The sequence below is a fragment of the Physcomitrium patens genome, chromosome 23 (genome assembly GCF_059467195.1).
Source record: "Physcomitrium patens ecotype Gransden chromosome 23, ASM5946719v1, whole genome shotgun sequence".
Taxonomy (NCBI): domain Eukaryota; kingdom Viridiplantae; phylum Streptophyta; class Bryopsida; order Funariales; family Funariaceae; genus Physcomitrium; species Physcomitrium patens.
In genome coordinates this window covers 12,387,501-12,403,487 of record NC_143432.1, presented here as the reverse complement: position 1 = coordinate 12,403,487, position 15,987 = coordinate 12,387,501, and the positions used below count along the sequence as shown (strand labels likewise).

Below are 15,987 nucleotides of genomic sequence, written 5' to 3'. Positions count from 1 at the left end.
CATATTACTTTTAAAGCAAATTCCTACTACCCAGTTTCATTTTGACAATAATATGAGGGATTTTTACCCATCTTGTGCTGTAATATGACAGCACATCCCAACCAAAAACCATCATTTGAAAGGCAGTACAATTTTTGTATTATAGAGATTGCTACTAGTTGTAGTGCATTTTATATTACTATATTTCAATGCATGCTCACCACAAGAAAAAGTATGGAGTTTATAGTGAATAGCATAGCATAATATCTCCACTTGCCAAAGGAGAAAAATAAAATAAAAGGAACCTAAACCACATAAACGAAATGTTGGAGAATAGAACTCGTGTACCCAAGGAAATCCGCATCTGATTACTAATTCAAATTTGAAACGTGGTGGTTTTCGACACCCATGTACACACGAGCAGTGCGCAGGGGTGAGGATGGAGTCATGGGCTCCAATAGGGTTTCGGCTTTCAAGGATGGAATCCCGAAGAAGCACACCGGCAATGTCCTCCGCCTCCTCCTCCTCCGACGATGACGGCGATGGTGACAAGCTGGACGATTGCTTCAACGGAGGAGGAGCTGCTGCCGTGCTGCGGCGGGCGAATTCTGCGATCCATCCACCTCTCGAGGGATTCGAGCGGCTGAGTGTTGGTTGCGTCTTACAAGGGCCTGACATTGAACGCGGACGAGGTTTCGATCTCATCGAGACGTGGGATCTGGTTTCATGCCTAGGGTTTAAACATTTTTGCATCACTTGCACGGCGATGGCGAGGCTTCTGTGTGCATGCTTCGAATCCATGGCACCAACGCGGCCTTTCTGTTGTTGAATGGCCCGTGCATTGTAGGCCACATCCCGTCGCGAGCGCCGGATGGTTAGTGGTGCCCTGTAATTTATCAGATCCCGGCGATCAACGCGTTGTAGCCCGAAAAGAAACCTTTGGTTATATCACCCCCCCTGGCTGATGAAGAAGACGCTTCGCCGCCTTTGTCAGCAGTAATTAGACAAATCACTGGGAACCTTAATCTCGAAGAGTTGACTCGGAGTTGGTGGAGACGTTTTGGGTTTAAGTTACACGAAAAATTTCTAGGGTTTGAGACGGTGTGTTGTTGTGGACTTGGAAGTATCTGGATGAGGCATTCATGGCCTGGATATTCTTTGTTATTTCGGAGGTTTGTGGCGGAAGAGAGGCTTGGTGATTGTGGAACATTATGCGGTGAGATTATGCGGCGCCTGTTTCAAGGTTCGGGTTGATGGCGAAGGAACTCAAAAATTGCGCAGATTGCAGGATGTCAGGAGATTAGGTCATAGCCAGGGTGAATGCGCTGGGCTGTTGCCGGGGTGACCCTAGTTGGAAGCGTTTTTCGGAACCCTTGCTGTTTCATCTGCAAGGATAGCACATCCATGCGGAATACTTGAGATATTTCGTAGAGGATTGTTTCGTGGGAGATTCTGCTGAATCTTTCGGTGCGGTTCTCGACTGTCTCGAGTCAGACGGTCAAGCGCCCAAGGGAAAGAATTGAACAACATAGCTTCTGAAATGGACGAAGATGCAGTTGTTTTGACTCAAAATGACGACAAAGTGGTCGACACTGTCGAGGATCGACTTGAAGGTCTTAATTTCTCAAATAATGATCCTGGCGAGGATCAAGAGGAGGGAGAACTTTCAGAGAAAGAAGACATGAATGAAGAAATAAAAGCTGCAGAACCGGATATTGAGGAGGATGTAGGAGTGAACGTCGAAGTTGCGTCGAAGAGAATAAAGCATAATTTGGACGATCTTTCTGGTCGAGCAACCATGGGGTTACGGGGTAAAGATGATTATAGCCAACGGAGTGGCACGGAAAATTTAGGAAAAGATAATGAAGACAACCTCTGGTTAAGAGATAAGATGACATTTAGGTCAGCTGCAACTAGCTACGCACCCAATTTGTATAATTTTGCATGGGCTCAAGCCGTGCAAGGAAATCAGGGCTTCAAGCTTGTCGAGAAACAGGACGGAGATGAAGAGGCAGATGCACTGCCAGACAATGGAGCAAGTTTTGATGGGGATGATGAAATGGAGGATGGACTTCCAGAGTCACTGGCCGATATGACTCTGAAGATCCCGGAAGGCTATGATATGAGACAAGTGTTGTATGATAGAAGGCTGATGACGAACGCCTCGTGGAATTCTAGGCTCGGTGATACTCGCAGAGAAAAAACTTGGATTGATTCTGAGGATGGCATGGATTCTCGACGCAGATTCGATAGAGATGAACGAGGAGGCAGTCGCAGTGGTGGAGGGGGAAGAAGAGAAATGAGATCGCCATCACGACGACGAGACAGTAGATCTGAGAGGGAGAGGGGGGGTGTGAAAAGCAGATTGTCTGAATTCGAACGACAAAGGGCTAGGGACAGGGAGAGAGAAAGGGAGAACGGGAGAGAAAGAGGAGAGAGAAATGATAACATTCTTCGTCCAACTTCCAGCGATGAATCAGACTATTCTCGCCGTAATGCTCCTTCAGGTGCCATTGGAAGGCAATCACAAAGTAACGACAATATTGTTGATGTCCGAGAAGAGGGAGAGATCGAAGAAGGCGAAATTGAGCTTCCAACCGATAACTTGAGGTCAAGGTCATCCTCACGAGAAAAATCCCAGGATCCTCGGGCAGAGAGCCTTATCGAAGACGGAATATCCAATGGCAACCTCAGGAAGTCACTTTCTTCTCGACTAAGTTTCAGAAATTCTTCTTCTTCTCATCCTCGGTCTTTGTCAAGAGAATCTAGCTTTCGACGTCTTCAAGACGGTGATTTACGCCACCGCCTTACAAAAGATGTCGAACGAGAAAAACCAAGACAGGACGTTCTGTTGCGAGAGGACCGGCGAGAGCAAATTGCGCATCTCACAGCAGTGATGAAGAGCGTGACTGTTAAGGATGCCCAAAAGTAAGAGACGCAATGACAAATATGTCTCTTCCTGTGTCTTTCAATCGAAGACGTGTAGCTTGCCATCTCTATCCATGATTGTCACGTTTACATGTGCCAACCAACTGCAAGAAGCCCAAAGTTGTGTTTCTTCCGCATCAGTAAAACTCGAACCAATCTGCAGTTAGTGCATTACTTGAACTATGGATTTGTCATAGTTGATGGGCTTAGAATGTGCATTCTCGGATTTTCTGACGTTAAATATATGGTTGACAGGGCCTTCATCAACACATGTCTTCGACTTGACAATGCGGTGAAAATACTTCAAGCATTTGCAATGCAGAGAATACCTTCAAGTGGGTTACCTGCGGATGACATACCTCGTGATCTTTCTAAGATGGCGACGAAGGTGTTTCAAGGACTAAGGGCTGTGTATGCTGTGAGTAACCCTTGCAATCATGTGATGTATCACGAGGGTTCTTGACGTACCTATTAGATGTATCATGCCTAGTGAAACCAATTCCTATGGCGTTAACCACCTCTTTCGAATCACTTCCTCAGTTCTGTTTATTTACTCATTTTTGATGTGGTACAGGTTTGGAACACAGCTAATGGAAGAGAACAAGAGCGCGATAGAGACACTTTTCCGAGGTTGGATGTTTTGGCAACTGCTGCCTTCAGCTCTTTATATTTTTTTGTGCGCTCTTTAATCTCTTCTGCCTTCTAATCTGCGTCATAACGTTGCTGAATCGGTTGTATCTTATCGGTTGCTCACAACAGGTTGTTGCAGTTTGTCACTGAATCCTGCCTGACATATTTCTCACCCAAACAAGCGCGAGAGGTAAGAGTAACAAATGTCGTTAGATTGATACTGTCCTTAGGCTTGATTGTTATGCCAGTCTTCACAGCCAGGAATAATGTGCTCTTGCAAGTGTGCAAAGGATCCCCGTTGGCGCAAGATGTGCATGATTTGGTATAGTATTCATGATTTTTTCGTAGGAATCTTCAGTTTGTCATCTGTAGAAGTTGATTCGGTTCAGCCCTACGTCTTGTCTAAGTTGGTGACCAAATGAAGCGTGGTCAACTTGACAGCTTGAGGTTTTCATGGATCATGTTACGAAAACGGCTCGAAAAATAAGAATGGAAGGAAGTTTATGGCATGCGCAAGCAGTGATGAAATCAGCAGAAGCTATGCAGGAACCTGGAGTTCGAGAAAGAGAGTTTGTAAATGCTTCGGTGTCAAACTCTAAAATGGCACCTAGTGGTGCAAGCACTCTTGAGGGTAATTCAGAACATAATGCAGACTCTAAAGATGCTATTGCTGAAGCGACTATTGCTGCTGCTGCCTTGGCATACGCCCAAAGCTCAGCAGCTGCCCTCGCCAACTTCACACACGGCAGCACTTATAATCAGTCCATGAAAGACCATCCCATCATTGGAATGGATCATTGGGCTTGGAACGGGTCAAATGGGCCCTTTGAGCGTTCTATGTCACCTGGACTGCCGCCAGGTTATTCAGGTGTCAGCCATGCTGGAAGGTCCTTGGTGGCTCATGGAGCTGTAGCACATATAAACAGCAGTACTAATTCTCACGGAGTTGCCGCGAGACCTCCTAACACCTCAGCTAATGGATGGATTAGCGCTAACAAGAAGTTGGCGTATGATGCGAAGTCTCCTTATGGGCCTGGTTTCCTAGAGGAGGATTGGGAGGAGTTGAGTCCTCCTTCACAAGCTCCTGCTTACGAGTTTACTACCCGAAAAGTTGTAAAATTAGATGAAAGAGGGTTTTCAATCTCAAGCTCTGAAACCATCAATACATTTGCGCCACCAAGCAAAATGGGCAATCTACCTGTATCCGTCAACTTTCGTTTGGCAAGCCCTACTCCTTCGGATGGCGACGATGATCATGAAAATCAAAACACAGCTTCAGCTGGTGTAAATGGTCAATTGGGGCATAAACCCCTTCACTCGCTCCCAAAACCATCAAGCTCAATGCCTCCAGTTACTTCACCTTTTTACAAGACTTCGAATACTCATGTTGATGACACAGGACGCGTGCATTATGCATCAGCTCCAATGGTCTCTCCTGCCTCTGTCGACCAAGAATTATCGTTGAACTTCGAGCAACCAAAGAACCAACCAGTCTCTGGTCCAGTTTTGTCGTCCCTACGGAGTCGGGACCCCCGCAAACAGCTACAAAATGGCTACCTGGAGGCGGAAGGATCTCTGCATCAGTCAACTGCCCAAATTAAGTACCAATGGCCGTCAGCATTACAAACTATGGACAAGAAACGAGAAGGAGAAACTTACGCTAATATGACAGAACCATCTAAACGGCTCAAGCTTTTAGGTTCCAGCAATGGGATGCAGAATGCAAATTTATTTGCCAGTACGTCTGCCATCGGTGGTTGGTTGGATGAGGGCGCTGTTGTATCGGCTGGTCACGAAAATCATGGTGCACAATCTATGGATATTGACTTTGATAGCCCCACTCCTTCAGAGAGGAAACACTGTTTGAAAGACGAGTTCCCAGGAATGAATTCGAATATATCCGAGGTCTCGAGTGCCAGTGGATCATTTGAAATGTTAGTCTCAGGTACTGCAGCGAGTACACGGGATAAACCCCCTTCGGATCCTTTCACCAGTAACTCCACCAATCCAGAGGATCAGACTGGAGAAGAGGTACTTAGTCAATCTGAAAACTGTGGGGTGGCACTTACACTCAGGATTTGTAGTAGAACTTTGAGCTCAAGGCTTATATGCAGGGCCATTCTTCTGATCTCTTATTAAGAGTTTAAGGGTCACATATCTAAATTCTTGTATGAATGTTCGAAGCGGCGTCTAACATGTGGTTATCATTTTGGTACCAAATTAGCAGGATGTTGGCAGACACCGAATGAGGCCTCGAGATCCACGCCGCATTTTGCTGGAAAATGCTGTAGAAACTGCGCAAGTTAATCCCATGAATGTTCCAGTTAACGACGCCGCAGGTTCTGAAATGACCCTCCAATACACAAATCGAAGCCCAGAAGTTGCTGACGTTTCACCTAATTTGAATAATCAGCCATCAACGAACACCTTGGGAAATCCACCCAACCAGAGAGACCCCCGCTTAAACCCTTACGAAAGTAGCCAGTCAGACAGTGCCGTTGTATCTATACAATTGTCTACTGAACACAAAACAACAGAATGGAAAACTCTTGATGAGAGAATTAAGGAAAGTGAAAGAGATTCTAATAGGAACCAAGGATCTGAAGTTTCCTCTGGAGAGTCCACTGGAGACAAGGGAGATCACTTACATCCTTGGGACCCTCTGTTGCGGAAGCCTCGGTTTGGACCTAGCCATTGGGGTGGTAACGATATGCATCGTGACTTTGAGCAACTACTGGAAGACTTAGATGAAAAGCAGCGCATAGCTATCCAAAATGAGAGGAAACGACGTCTGCAAGAACAAGATCGGATGTTCATTGCAGGGAAGCTTTGTCTCGTTCTTGATCTTGATCACACTTTACTTAACTCCGCCAAGGTAATGATCACTACTTAATGCATGTGGTGCAACTCCTCATCATAACAAAGGCTTGATTATTGCTCCACTACCTAGTCAAGTCATACAAGAATTTTATCCGGGTTTATTCCATTGACAAACACTTTCGTGTAAACTTTATTTCATAGAAGGCAAGAAAAGTGGGAGGTAACGTATTGGCTTGTGTGGTAATTAATGGCTTGAAGTTGCGTAAAATAGTTTTCAGAGATTGAACCAGAGTGGGAAGCACGCCTACGACAAGCTGAAAATATGGAACGGAGCAGGGCCTTGAAAGATCCAAGCATGAAACAGGAGTTATACCGATTTCCGCATATGAGCATGTGGACGAAGTTGCGCCCTGGAATATGGAAGTTTCTTGCAAAGGTCTGTAGTATTAGGCGTTGGCATGGTTGCAGCAATGCCTCCTGTTCCTAATTTCACAATACAACACTGAAAGGCTTTTTTTTGTTTTTTATTTTTATTTTTTTGTTGAGTAATGAATTTTAGTAAGCTTTGGTAGCTCTTGATTTTGGTAGCTACAGAGCTAGACACTGACATTTGATATGTGGCTTCTGCAGGCAAGCGAATTATACGAGTTGCACGTGTATACAATGGGCAACAAAGCCTACGCGACTGAAATGGCCAAATTGTTGGATCCTACGGGAACATTATTTGCTGGACGAGTTATCTCGAAAGGTGATGAAGTTGACGGTTCGGACAAAAGCAAGGATCTAGATGGTGTTCTGGGCATGGAGTCTGCAGTGGTTATCATTGACGATTCATCTCGAGTGTGGCCACACCATCGGGAGAATCTCATTGTCGTTGAGCGGTATGATCTCGAAAGAAGTTTTTCAACTGCATCACTATAGAAAGCCTCAGGAATCGAGATCGTTCATGAAGCCTAATTTGTATGTTTTCTCTTACAGATACATGTACTTTCCAAGCAGTAGACGACAATTTGGGCTCCTTGGTCCATCACTTTTAGAAGTGGGTCACGACGAAAGAGCAGCAGATGGCATGCTGTCATCAGCTTCGGGGGTTGGCTTCTGAACTACGCTACTGCTGTTAATTTATTTTTGAGATGTGCTATGCTGAACATGGATTCCACTCTTATTCGACCTTCTCGTGATGTGATATGCAGGTCATAGATCGAATTCATAAGAACTTTTTCAGTAATAAAAGACTACGAGAAGTGGATGTTCGGGCTATCCTTGCTGCTGAGCAGCGAAGGGTGCTCGATGGATGTCGTGTGCTATTTAGTCGCATCTTTCCTGTCGGAGAAGCAAATCCACACCTTCATCCGCTTTGGAGGCTGGCTGAGCAGTTTGGAGCGAGTTGTTGTCTCCACATCAATGACAAGGTCACTCATGTAGTTGCCATTTCACTTGGCACTGATAAGGTATCTTTGATGACATTGGACTTAGACGTTCCCTAACTTAAACCATTTCAAATATGGACAAATATTTCATGAAGAGTTTCAACATACCATATTTGTGATGTCTCTTAATTGTGATCTGCTTTTGCAGGTGAATTGGGCAGCTGCAACTGGAAGACCTGTTGTTAGACCTGCATGGTAAGCTAGACAATGACAGTGTTTTTCTACTCGTTATTTTCAGATGATTTGTACTAATGGTGGGAAGGTGTGCAGGTGCTTGGTTTTTGAAGTTGAGCTGACGTTTTGTTACCACACTGCAGGCTGGAAGCTTCGGCAATACTGTATCGACGTGCAAATGAGCAGGATTTTCCAGTCCTTCCTTAGGGCATGAATTTACTTACCTTTGGTACTTACCCCACTTACCTCGCAAACCAGGCCCCCATGTCCTTTGTTGCGACCCCTTCATGCAACTCCTGATAATCCCATCCTTTTGTATACCATATGCCCTATTCGTGCGGCTGCATCAACTGCGGTTCGCGCAAGGTAAAGTATCTTCCAAATAACTGAGCAGGTTCTCCTTCGTAAGGAATGGATGTCCTTTAGCTTCTCTTCAGGGTACGTTGTACAGTCTGACGAAGAGTAGGGATAGAGCTTCTCTGATTAGGTGACTAGTCACATGCCTGGAGTCGTATATAAGAACTGCGCTACAGCAGTAACTCAGCCCGACCATACCGCATCCCATTATTTCACTTTCCTTGGCCTTAAAACATTTTCCCCAAAGTCTCGGGAAATCCCAATTCCATGTTACCAATTTGGCGAAGCCCTTGTGTTCGGAAGGTATTCTGCACTGACAGCTGCATTGAAACTATCACAAGCTTGGCCTCGCGCAAGTTCTGCAACTGTCCTGAATGGCCTTGACTTTCCTCTTTCCTACCCTGTACACACCTTGATCACTTCACAAAACTAACAACACGCCGCAGAATTCAATCTCAAGCGACTTGTCGAACACCACAATCTTCAATCACTAGGTCTCCACCACTGGGTTTCAATGTCTGCTTGTTTTGATGGTAATGTGCTTACGGCATTATTTAAGTGCCATTGTTCATTTATCATGCGGCTGGTCATTAACCCTGATACTTATGTCTCAACAACGCTAGAACTTAATAAGACGAAATGTAACACTTATCGTCGATTTCCCTTCCGTGAATGAGCTTTCAATGCCTTACGCGGAGACAAGAGGCGCTGCTTGGGGTGCGCTTGGTAACTTTTACCCACTATCGATTGCTTTCTGTCTTCACAAAGCAGTGTTCTTTGAGGAACAGAGCGACCCACTTTGTGTCAATGACCAATATGCAAAATCTGTTTGTGAATAGTCACATGCTAACGCCTAATATTACTTTGGTTGGTCTTATCATACATGTGAAATTAGGTTTCTTGCACACATGTGTCTGCATATACAAGAGATGATGTTTTCACACATTAGAGAATGTTATCGAAGGAACACACACCATGGTTTGAGTAATGAATTTTATAGTAGTGTTGAGGATGAAGGATGGATTCGGGAATCAAGCTACACAAACAGATAAACATGGCATATAGTACAAAGAAATTCTTGCATAGCTAGAATTGTTTTGAATGTGTACATTAAAAGATGTAAACTCACAATAGAATAAAAATAAATGAGCGTTTTTCTTAAAAAAATATAAAGAAGTAGAATGTTTATTATTATGTACAAAGAGATTGGAAGTTATGAAACAAGCCTAAAAATACACTATAAATATTATATTTTATAAAAACTTTTAGAAGAAGTTCTAAGAATTATAGAATATTTTATAAAAATAAGAATGTTTTATGAGGACTTTAGAAGACTGTCAAATCTTAGATCATTACAAATTATCATAGAAGTTTTAGAAGATAATTGGAGGCTCTCAGAAATTTATATGTAATCATAAAAGATTCTAATCTTAATTGGTGCTTTTTAAAGAATCAAGAGATTCTTAAAGATGAATAGAAAATAATAAAAATAGTTATAAGATTCTAAAAGGTACTTGATGTGATAATTGGTTGTATACTTGTCACAATTTTAACTGCAATTAAAATTTTGTTCAAAGAATATATAGTAACAAACAATAATATGTGTAGATGGCTTTGTACATTTGACAAAATTAGGATTCACAATATTATTTGAAAAACATTAGAATATGTAATTATAATTATTATTTTGAAAAAATATAAAATTTTATGTTTTAAACAAGTTTAGTTCTCTAAAGTCTTTATGCACAAACCGTGTGATGTAAGAATACATTTGTTTTTAAAAACAAAAACAATGTTGTAATCAAAGATTTTATGGATTTTTTTTTTTTTTTTTTTTTTTTTTTTTTTAATTTTTTTCCATGAATAAGCATTAAGAATATTTATTAAAGTTTTATTTTGAAATATAAAAAATCAAAAAATTATATGCCAAATTAAAAAATATCTTTTAAAATTTAAACAATGTATAGACTGTTATGTTTATAATTAAAATATGTTAACCATATTCAATTAAAATTAACAAATATATTTTTAGTATTTTTATAAACTAATCTAAATACATGTTATATTAATATATGTTTAAATATTTAAAATATCAAATAATTTACAAAATATAGGAAGAATAAAAGATTCACAAAGTAATTTTTTTTATAATAACTATCATTATATATATATATATATATATATATATATATAAAGATAATACTATTTTAAAGCATGCATAAGTATATATATATAGGAGAATGATAAAGCGACCCACTCTATCTTAACCATCATTACATCATTACAACTCTCATCCTTATTCTCAACTATTCCCTTTTTCCAACTATTACTAAAGATGGAGACATGGGGTTGAGAATGTTGGAAATGAGGGCATTGGTTGAGAACATGTGAATGGCTGGGAACAAGGATGGGGTTGAAAGGGTACAATGATGGTTTAAATATATGAGTTGATTTAGTTAAAATTTGGGTCTCTTTATCATTTTTGTATATATAGAGAAATGTTAAATAGACCCAAATTTTTATTAAATCGACCAATCCATTCTAACCATCATGAAAAAATATAATGACATCTAGATTCATTTCTCCACTTTTAGATGTGCAACCAACAAAAATCAACCACATTTATCATGATTACCATATTCTTCATGAATTGTGGGTTTGTTGAGTAAAAACATGGGTCTATTTAACATTCCCTTATATATATATATATATATATATATCTATATGTATTCTAAATATAAATTTTGCAACTGTAATGGAGAAATGCAATAGATTGGCAATCATGAATTTGACATGAGGCAACATCAAAGCATAAAAGTCAATCCAGGCATCATTGACCACGCATGGGGTCTGATAAGCCCAACTTCAAAGACGGGGCTTGCTTTCTCATGACTTTTTCATGAACGGCGGGACCTCGAGAAGTCTGTCACCGTGGCACCCTAGCATCGATGAATGTCGAGAACAATCAAATGCGGATAATTTTCATTCATAGTCGAGCTGAAACCCTAAATTGTAGTCGAGGCCAATTCTTTCGTGTTTCTGGGCGCTGAACGAGACAAAACCACTGCTCCGATTGCTCCACAATGCCGCTGCTGAGCCCTCGCAGCATTCAAGCGAAGGTGGAGCCAGTGGTGTCTAGTGGTGTCATGATTCCTGTCATACAACCCTAGGGAATGATTCAGTGGCGAATGGACTCATACCCCTCATTGAATACCAATTGTGGCAGAGTCCTGCGAACAGCTGTCGTACACCACGCGTGGAGGTAAATCAGCCAGAGGATCGTGGCTAATCGTTATGTAGGATTGCGGATATGCGGAGACCAGGAGCTCTGAATTGGGTTTGGTTTTTCCCTTTCTAGAGATCCCATCTCTCGATTGGATCAATTTAGGTTAGGACGATTCGTCACTCTGAGCATCGTATCGTTTTTGCTAGCAGGCTGGTTCTGCTCATTTGAATTCTGAGACGTTCGGTGCTGTGTCGCACTTGATTTGTAGTTGAACATTCGGATACATTTTGTTCGGTGAGGTTGCGGAGTGTCTTCCTTATTGTTTTTGTAATGTAAAGGAGGGATTTTTATTTTTATTCTTATAATGTGGTGTGATTGGGAGCTTAATTTGATTTTTGGGGGTTTCCCAGCTCTTACTTTTTGAGAAGTATCTCAGTTTTTGATACTTTGAGGTTGATTCATGTCTAGAGTTAGGGTACCTACCTTCACTTCTCTGGGGTAAGGATTTGTCATATGAATTTTGATTACAGTTTGAAGTGCGGGACATAGATTTGGTTTCTCTTTCTGATCTTTGATCCGGGTAATACGTTTTGGCCAATAATTTTGTGTATTGGGACTGTGGCGTGGGACGATCTTCACCTTCCAAGGTGCTGGAAGGTTTTAAATCTCGTGTTTTTTGTTTTTTTTTGTTTTTGTTTTTGTTTTTGTTTTGTTTTGTTTTGTTTTTTTTGAGTTACTCTATCTGCGTAGATTTTTGTTGAGTGTGGATAAATTCAGCTGTTACCCAGTTAGGTTGTAGTTGAGAATCGTGAGCAGTATTGTTTACTATATTTTATTGGTTTCAGTTGCATGTTATGTCCACATTCGATTCTTTTGTTAAGTTGTGGTTAAGTGGTTGCAAATAGGACGAAAACTTGCAAATACCACTACTTTTGTGATTTTTCTGGTGACACGAATTTTCAGGTAGTGTTTCTGTGGACCACCAAGCACAACAGTTTCCTGATTGCTGTGTGATTGCATTACAAATTCTAATCCGTTCTCAGCTGCGCAAGAACTGGAACAATTGTAGAAGTCCACACGAGCTGCTTACAGTATTTATGGCACAATGTTATCGATTGGAAATGCTTGTTAATACTTGGAATTAAACTGGTTGCGAGTAGTTTTCTTCTAAAGATTACGAGAAGCAGATTTTGGCAATGATTGTCTATTCCATCCCGTCTTTGCTATGCTTTGTTTCCGTGACAATGAAAACTTTAGCTATAGTATATTTTTGAAGCTGAACATGACAGTTCGAAATATTCCTAGCCTTACGGAGCAAGGCTTGTGCAGGGCTTCAGAAAGCATACCAATAAGGTACAATGGAGAACGTTGATATGTTTAATGCAGCGACAGCGACACTTACCTTTCATGATTTTTTGGATCGGATGCGCCATCCTCAAGCTGTAGATCTTGTTAAGTCCATCAAGAGGTAGTACTCCTATCCTGTAGATGTTTTCAATATGACACTGTTTTTATCCTCAAACGTTTTAGCTAAATCCTTTTTTCCTTTGAAAGTTTTTGTTCAAGTCTCTCGCTGTGTTTTGTCACCTTTTCCATTCCTCGGGAATACTTATTCAGTTTCAGAACTATTCCATACTTCAGCACATTATCATATTGGATTCTAGTTTATTTTCAGTTGTGATTTAACTCACAAGGCATTTCGTGGATTATTTAGTCACGTTAGTGATCATGAAATGGATGCAGCATACTCAGTGTTAATTTGTCTGCGCCTTGAACTACTTGTGCAGCTTTATTGTAGAATTTATGAGCAGGACGCCTGATCCTGACAAAGACAGCGAGAGTGTTCAAAGTTTTTTGACTACAACTGAGGGTGCTTTCGGAGCCCATCCTCTGTTCGTCAATGCAACGGATGAAGAGTTGGACAGTGCTGGGGAGGTATTTTCCCACTATCTTATTCAACTTAAAGTCATATGTAGTAGTACATGGTATGCAAATAGGAAATACAGATAAGAATCAGTACTATCTCACAGGTACACAAGTTGATTTCACTGTCTAGGGAGATTTTTTTAGCTAGATTGGAAACCTTACATGCATTCCATGAAAACAGGCTAGAACGTATTATGTTCTCGAAGATACGTACTGATGTTTACGGAAAGAAATTTTATTCCATTCAGAATGTTGCGAGCTGAATGCTGTTATCATCAATTGGCAGATTTTGCTCCTTCTCTTCTCATACAATTCTTACTAATCACAGGGTCTGGAAAAGTATCTGATGACAAAGTTATTCAGTCGAGCGTTTGCACCTGTTTCTGAAGAAAAGGAACACGATAAAAAATTGTCCGAGAAGATGGCAATTTTACAACAGTTCATTCGTCCAGAGCATCTTGATATCCCACCAAAATTTGACGAGTCCTCATTGTTGGTATGTAACTTGATTTCTTTGATGCTGTCTTCGCAAATGTGACCTTTTCTCGGTTTCTAGGTTTACTGGGAATTTTAAGTAGCTACCAAAAGCTACCGACGTCGTCAACGTGTGATCAAATGATGTGGAGTATTGCTCAGCCTTCATTTATCACTAGGTGGAGAGTAGCTGACGTGATCTTAGCAGTTTTTAACACGGTGAAAATCTAGCACATTTATGATTATCAATCGATTAGATACACTCAGACTATAAAATCAATCTTTCACCACGGTGTAATGGAGTGTCTTATACATTTGGCAATAATCGTAGTAAAGAAAGTATTTAGTTTTTTAACTTTTTTCCCATGGACTTTGAAGTTGACAAGACTAACGTGTGAATTTTGGGCGGGATTGATTTGATCAGTTTGCCCAGAAAGAGCTATTAAAGATTAATACTTACAAAGCACCTCGAGACAAGCTTGTGTGTATTCTCAACTGCTGCCGGGTGATCAATAATCTGCTTCTTAACGTTTCTATTGGATCGAAAGACAATCCTCCTGGTGCTGATGACTTCCTTCCAGTTCTGATCTATGTGGTGATCAAGGTAAGTTCCTCATGAACTTTTGTGGTCTTTTGAGTATCTTTTATTTGACAAAGTATTAGTCTCCTTCGAGGACTCACTTTGCTTTAGTATGTGTCATTTGCTGAAGTGAGGAATTACGTTTAATTGATGCACGATTGCTTGCAGGCGAACCCACCTCAGCTGAACTCAAACCTTCTGTATATCAACCGGTACAGGCACCACTCCAGGCTGGTGTCGGAGGCAGCCTATTTTTACACCAACATTGTTTCAGCTGAACATTTTATTGATAATTTGGAAGCTACGTCATTGTCAATGGATTCGTCAGAGTTTGAGAAGCAGATGCAATCAGCTATAGCTTTGCTTGATGCAAACTTGTCAGCCCAACCTTCTGTAACTGCAAAACATTCCTCGGTTAGTGAAGATAATACCTTGAAGTCAGCTGAGCATGATTCGCCTTCTGCATCAACGCAATCGGTGATTAAATTGGAGCCAGGGTTAACAGTTCACAAGGAAGATCAAGTGGAATCACCAGTGTTGCCTGCTGACTCAATCGCATCTGCAGTGTCTGCAGAAAGTGTCCCTCCTGGTTCCAAAGCCTCTGGTTCGTCTGATAAAGATACCATGACTGTTGCTAAACTTGAAGCATTAGGCTTGCCAGATGTATTAGAAGCAGACAAAACTGGCCAGTTGGCTCGAGACTATCCGTATTTGTATGCAAGTGCTGGGGATTTAAAGGTCATGGACGTAGAGGGGCTACTTGCCGACTACAAAGAGATTGTTTTGAAATATGCAGCACTTTACAAGGCTGTTCAAGGGATGGGTAGTGCCACTGGTAACAGGAGAACCTCTTCACCGCTTCTTGATATAAGTGAATCTTCCGGCATACTACAAACTGCAGCAGAGTTTCAGAACACAAAAGAATCAGCTTCGCCAGATGAGAAATTTGTCTTGGGCGAAGACAAGGCACCAGCAAGAGAAGAACCAAGTGAAGTGAAGACGGATGGAGGTGTCCAGGACCTTTTCGAGGGTTTGAACCTACTAAACAACCCCACAGATCGTCCTCATAGTCCTTCTTTGGAACATGTGACAGTTCAAGGACACTCCCCAGACCATAGTACTCGAGAAACCGCCGGCGGACAATGTGAAGAAGTGGAGCCTAACTATGATGTAGCTGCAACAGATGTTGGGGCCAGTGACATTACAAAACACTAAGAACCCGAAACTGAAGTTAGCATATAACTTCTGTGCGACGTGATTTCGATTAGCTTGTGTTGGTTGATTTTCACGACGTGCTTTCAGCTACGACTTTACCTGTAAGATTGCTGACGTTCACTGACCGGTGCAAAACAATTCTCCGCCACAAGGAGGTGTTGGAGCATCAACTGTGACTCTCCCTCTCATGGGGGTTGCAAATACTGTATATGTATCAGATTGTGTACCTTAAGCCAGTTGGAATTTGT

General features: G+C 41.5%; 2 protein-coding genes across 7 annotated transcripts in view; both read left to right on the top strand.

Moving 5' to 3' along the window:
• The first annotated feature begins 559 nt into the window (after positions 1–559).
• LOC112275925 (uncharacterized) lies at positions 560–8,777 on the top strand. Of its 2 annotated transcripts, none has more exons than XM_024506701.3 (12): positions 560–2,907; positions 3,163–3,325; positions 3,482–3,537; positions 3,667–3,727; positions 3,979–5,568; positions 5,765–6,412; positions 6,629–6,793; positions 6,988–7,238; positions 7,336–7,447; positions 7,551–7,808; positions 7,936–7,982; positions 8,105–8,777. In XM_024506701.3, the coding sequence occupies exons 1-12, from the start codon at positions 1,520–1,522 to the stop codon at positions 8,166–8,168; spliced, it is 4,803 nt and encodes a 1,600-aa protein (XP_024362469.1). In that variant the 5' UTR covers positions 560–1,519; the 3' UTR covers positions 8,169–8,777. The 2 variants fall into 2 exon arrangements, with proteins under 2 accessions (XP_024362469.1, XP_024362468.1); XM_024506700.3 differs by having other exon boundaries at positions 617–2,907; positions 5,762–6,412.
• Positions 8,778–11,336: 2,559 nt separating this feature from the next.
• The window catches only part of LOC112276018 (vacuolar protein sorting-associated protein 9A), a 5,052-nt gene continuing 401 nt past the window's right edge, over positions 11,337–15,987 (top strand). The window contains exons 1-7 of one of the 5 annotated variants that reach the window (XM_024506940.3): positions 11,337–11,580; positions 12,450–12,507; positions 12,874–13,012; positions 13,332–13,479; positions 13,799–13,966; positions 14,369–14,548; positions 14,693–15,987. The exon at positions 14,693–15,987 is cut by the window's right edge and continues 401 nt beyond it. In XM_024506940.3, the coding sequence (XP_024362708.1) occupies positions 12,903–13,012; positions 13,332–13,479; positions 13,799–13,966; positions 14,369–14,548; positions 14,693–15,739 (1,653 nt within the window). In that variant the 5' untranslated portion in view covers positions 11,337–11,580; positions 12,450–12,507; positions 12,874–12,902 and the 3' untranslated portion in view covers positions 15,740–15,987. The other 4 variants (XM_090246561.1, XM_090246562.1, XM_024506936.3 and 1 more) reach the window with 4 other exon arrangements.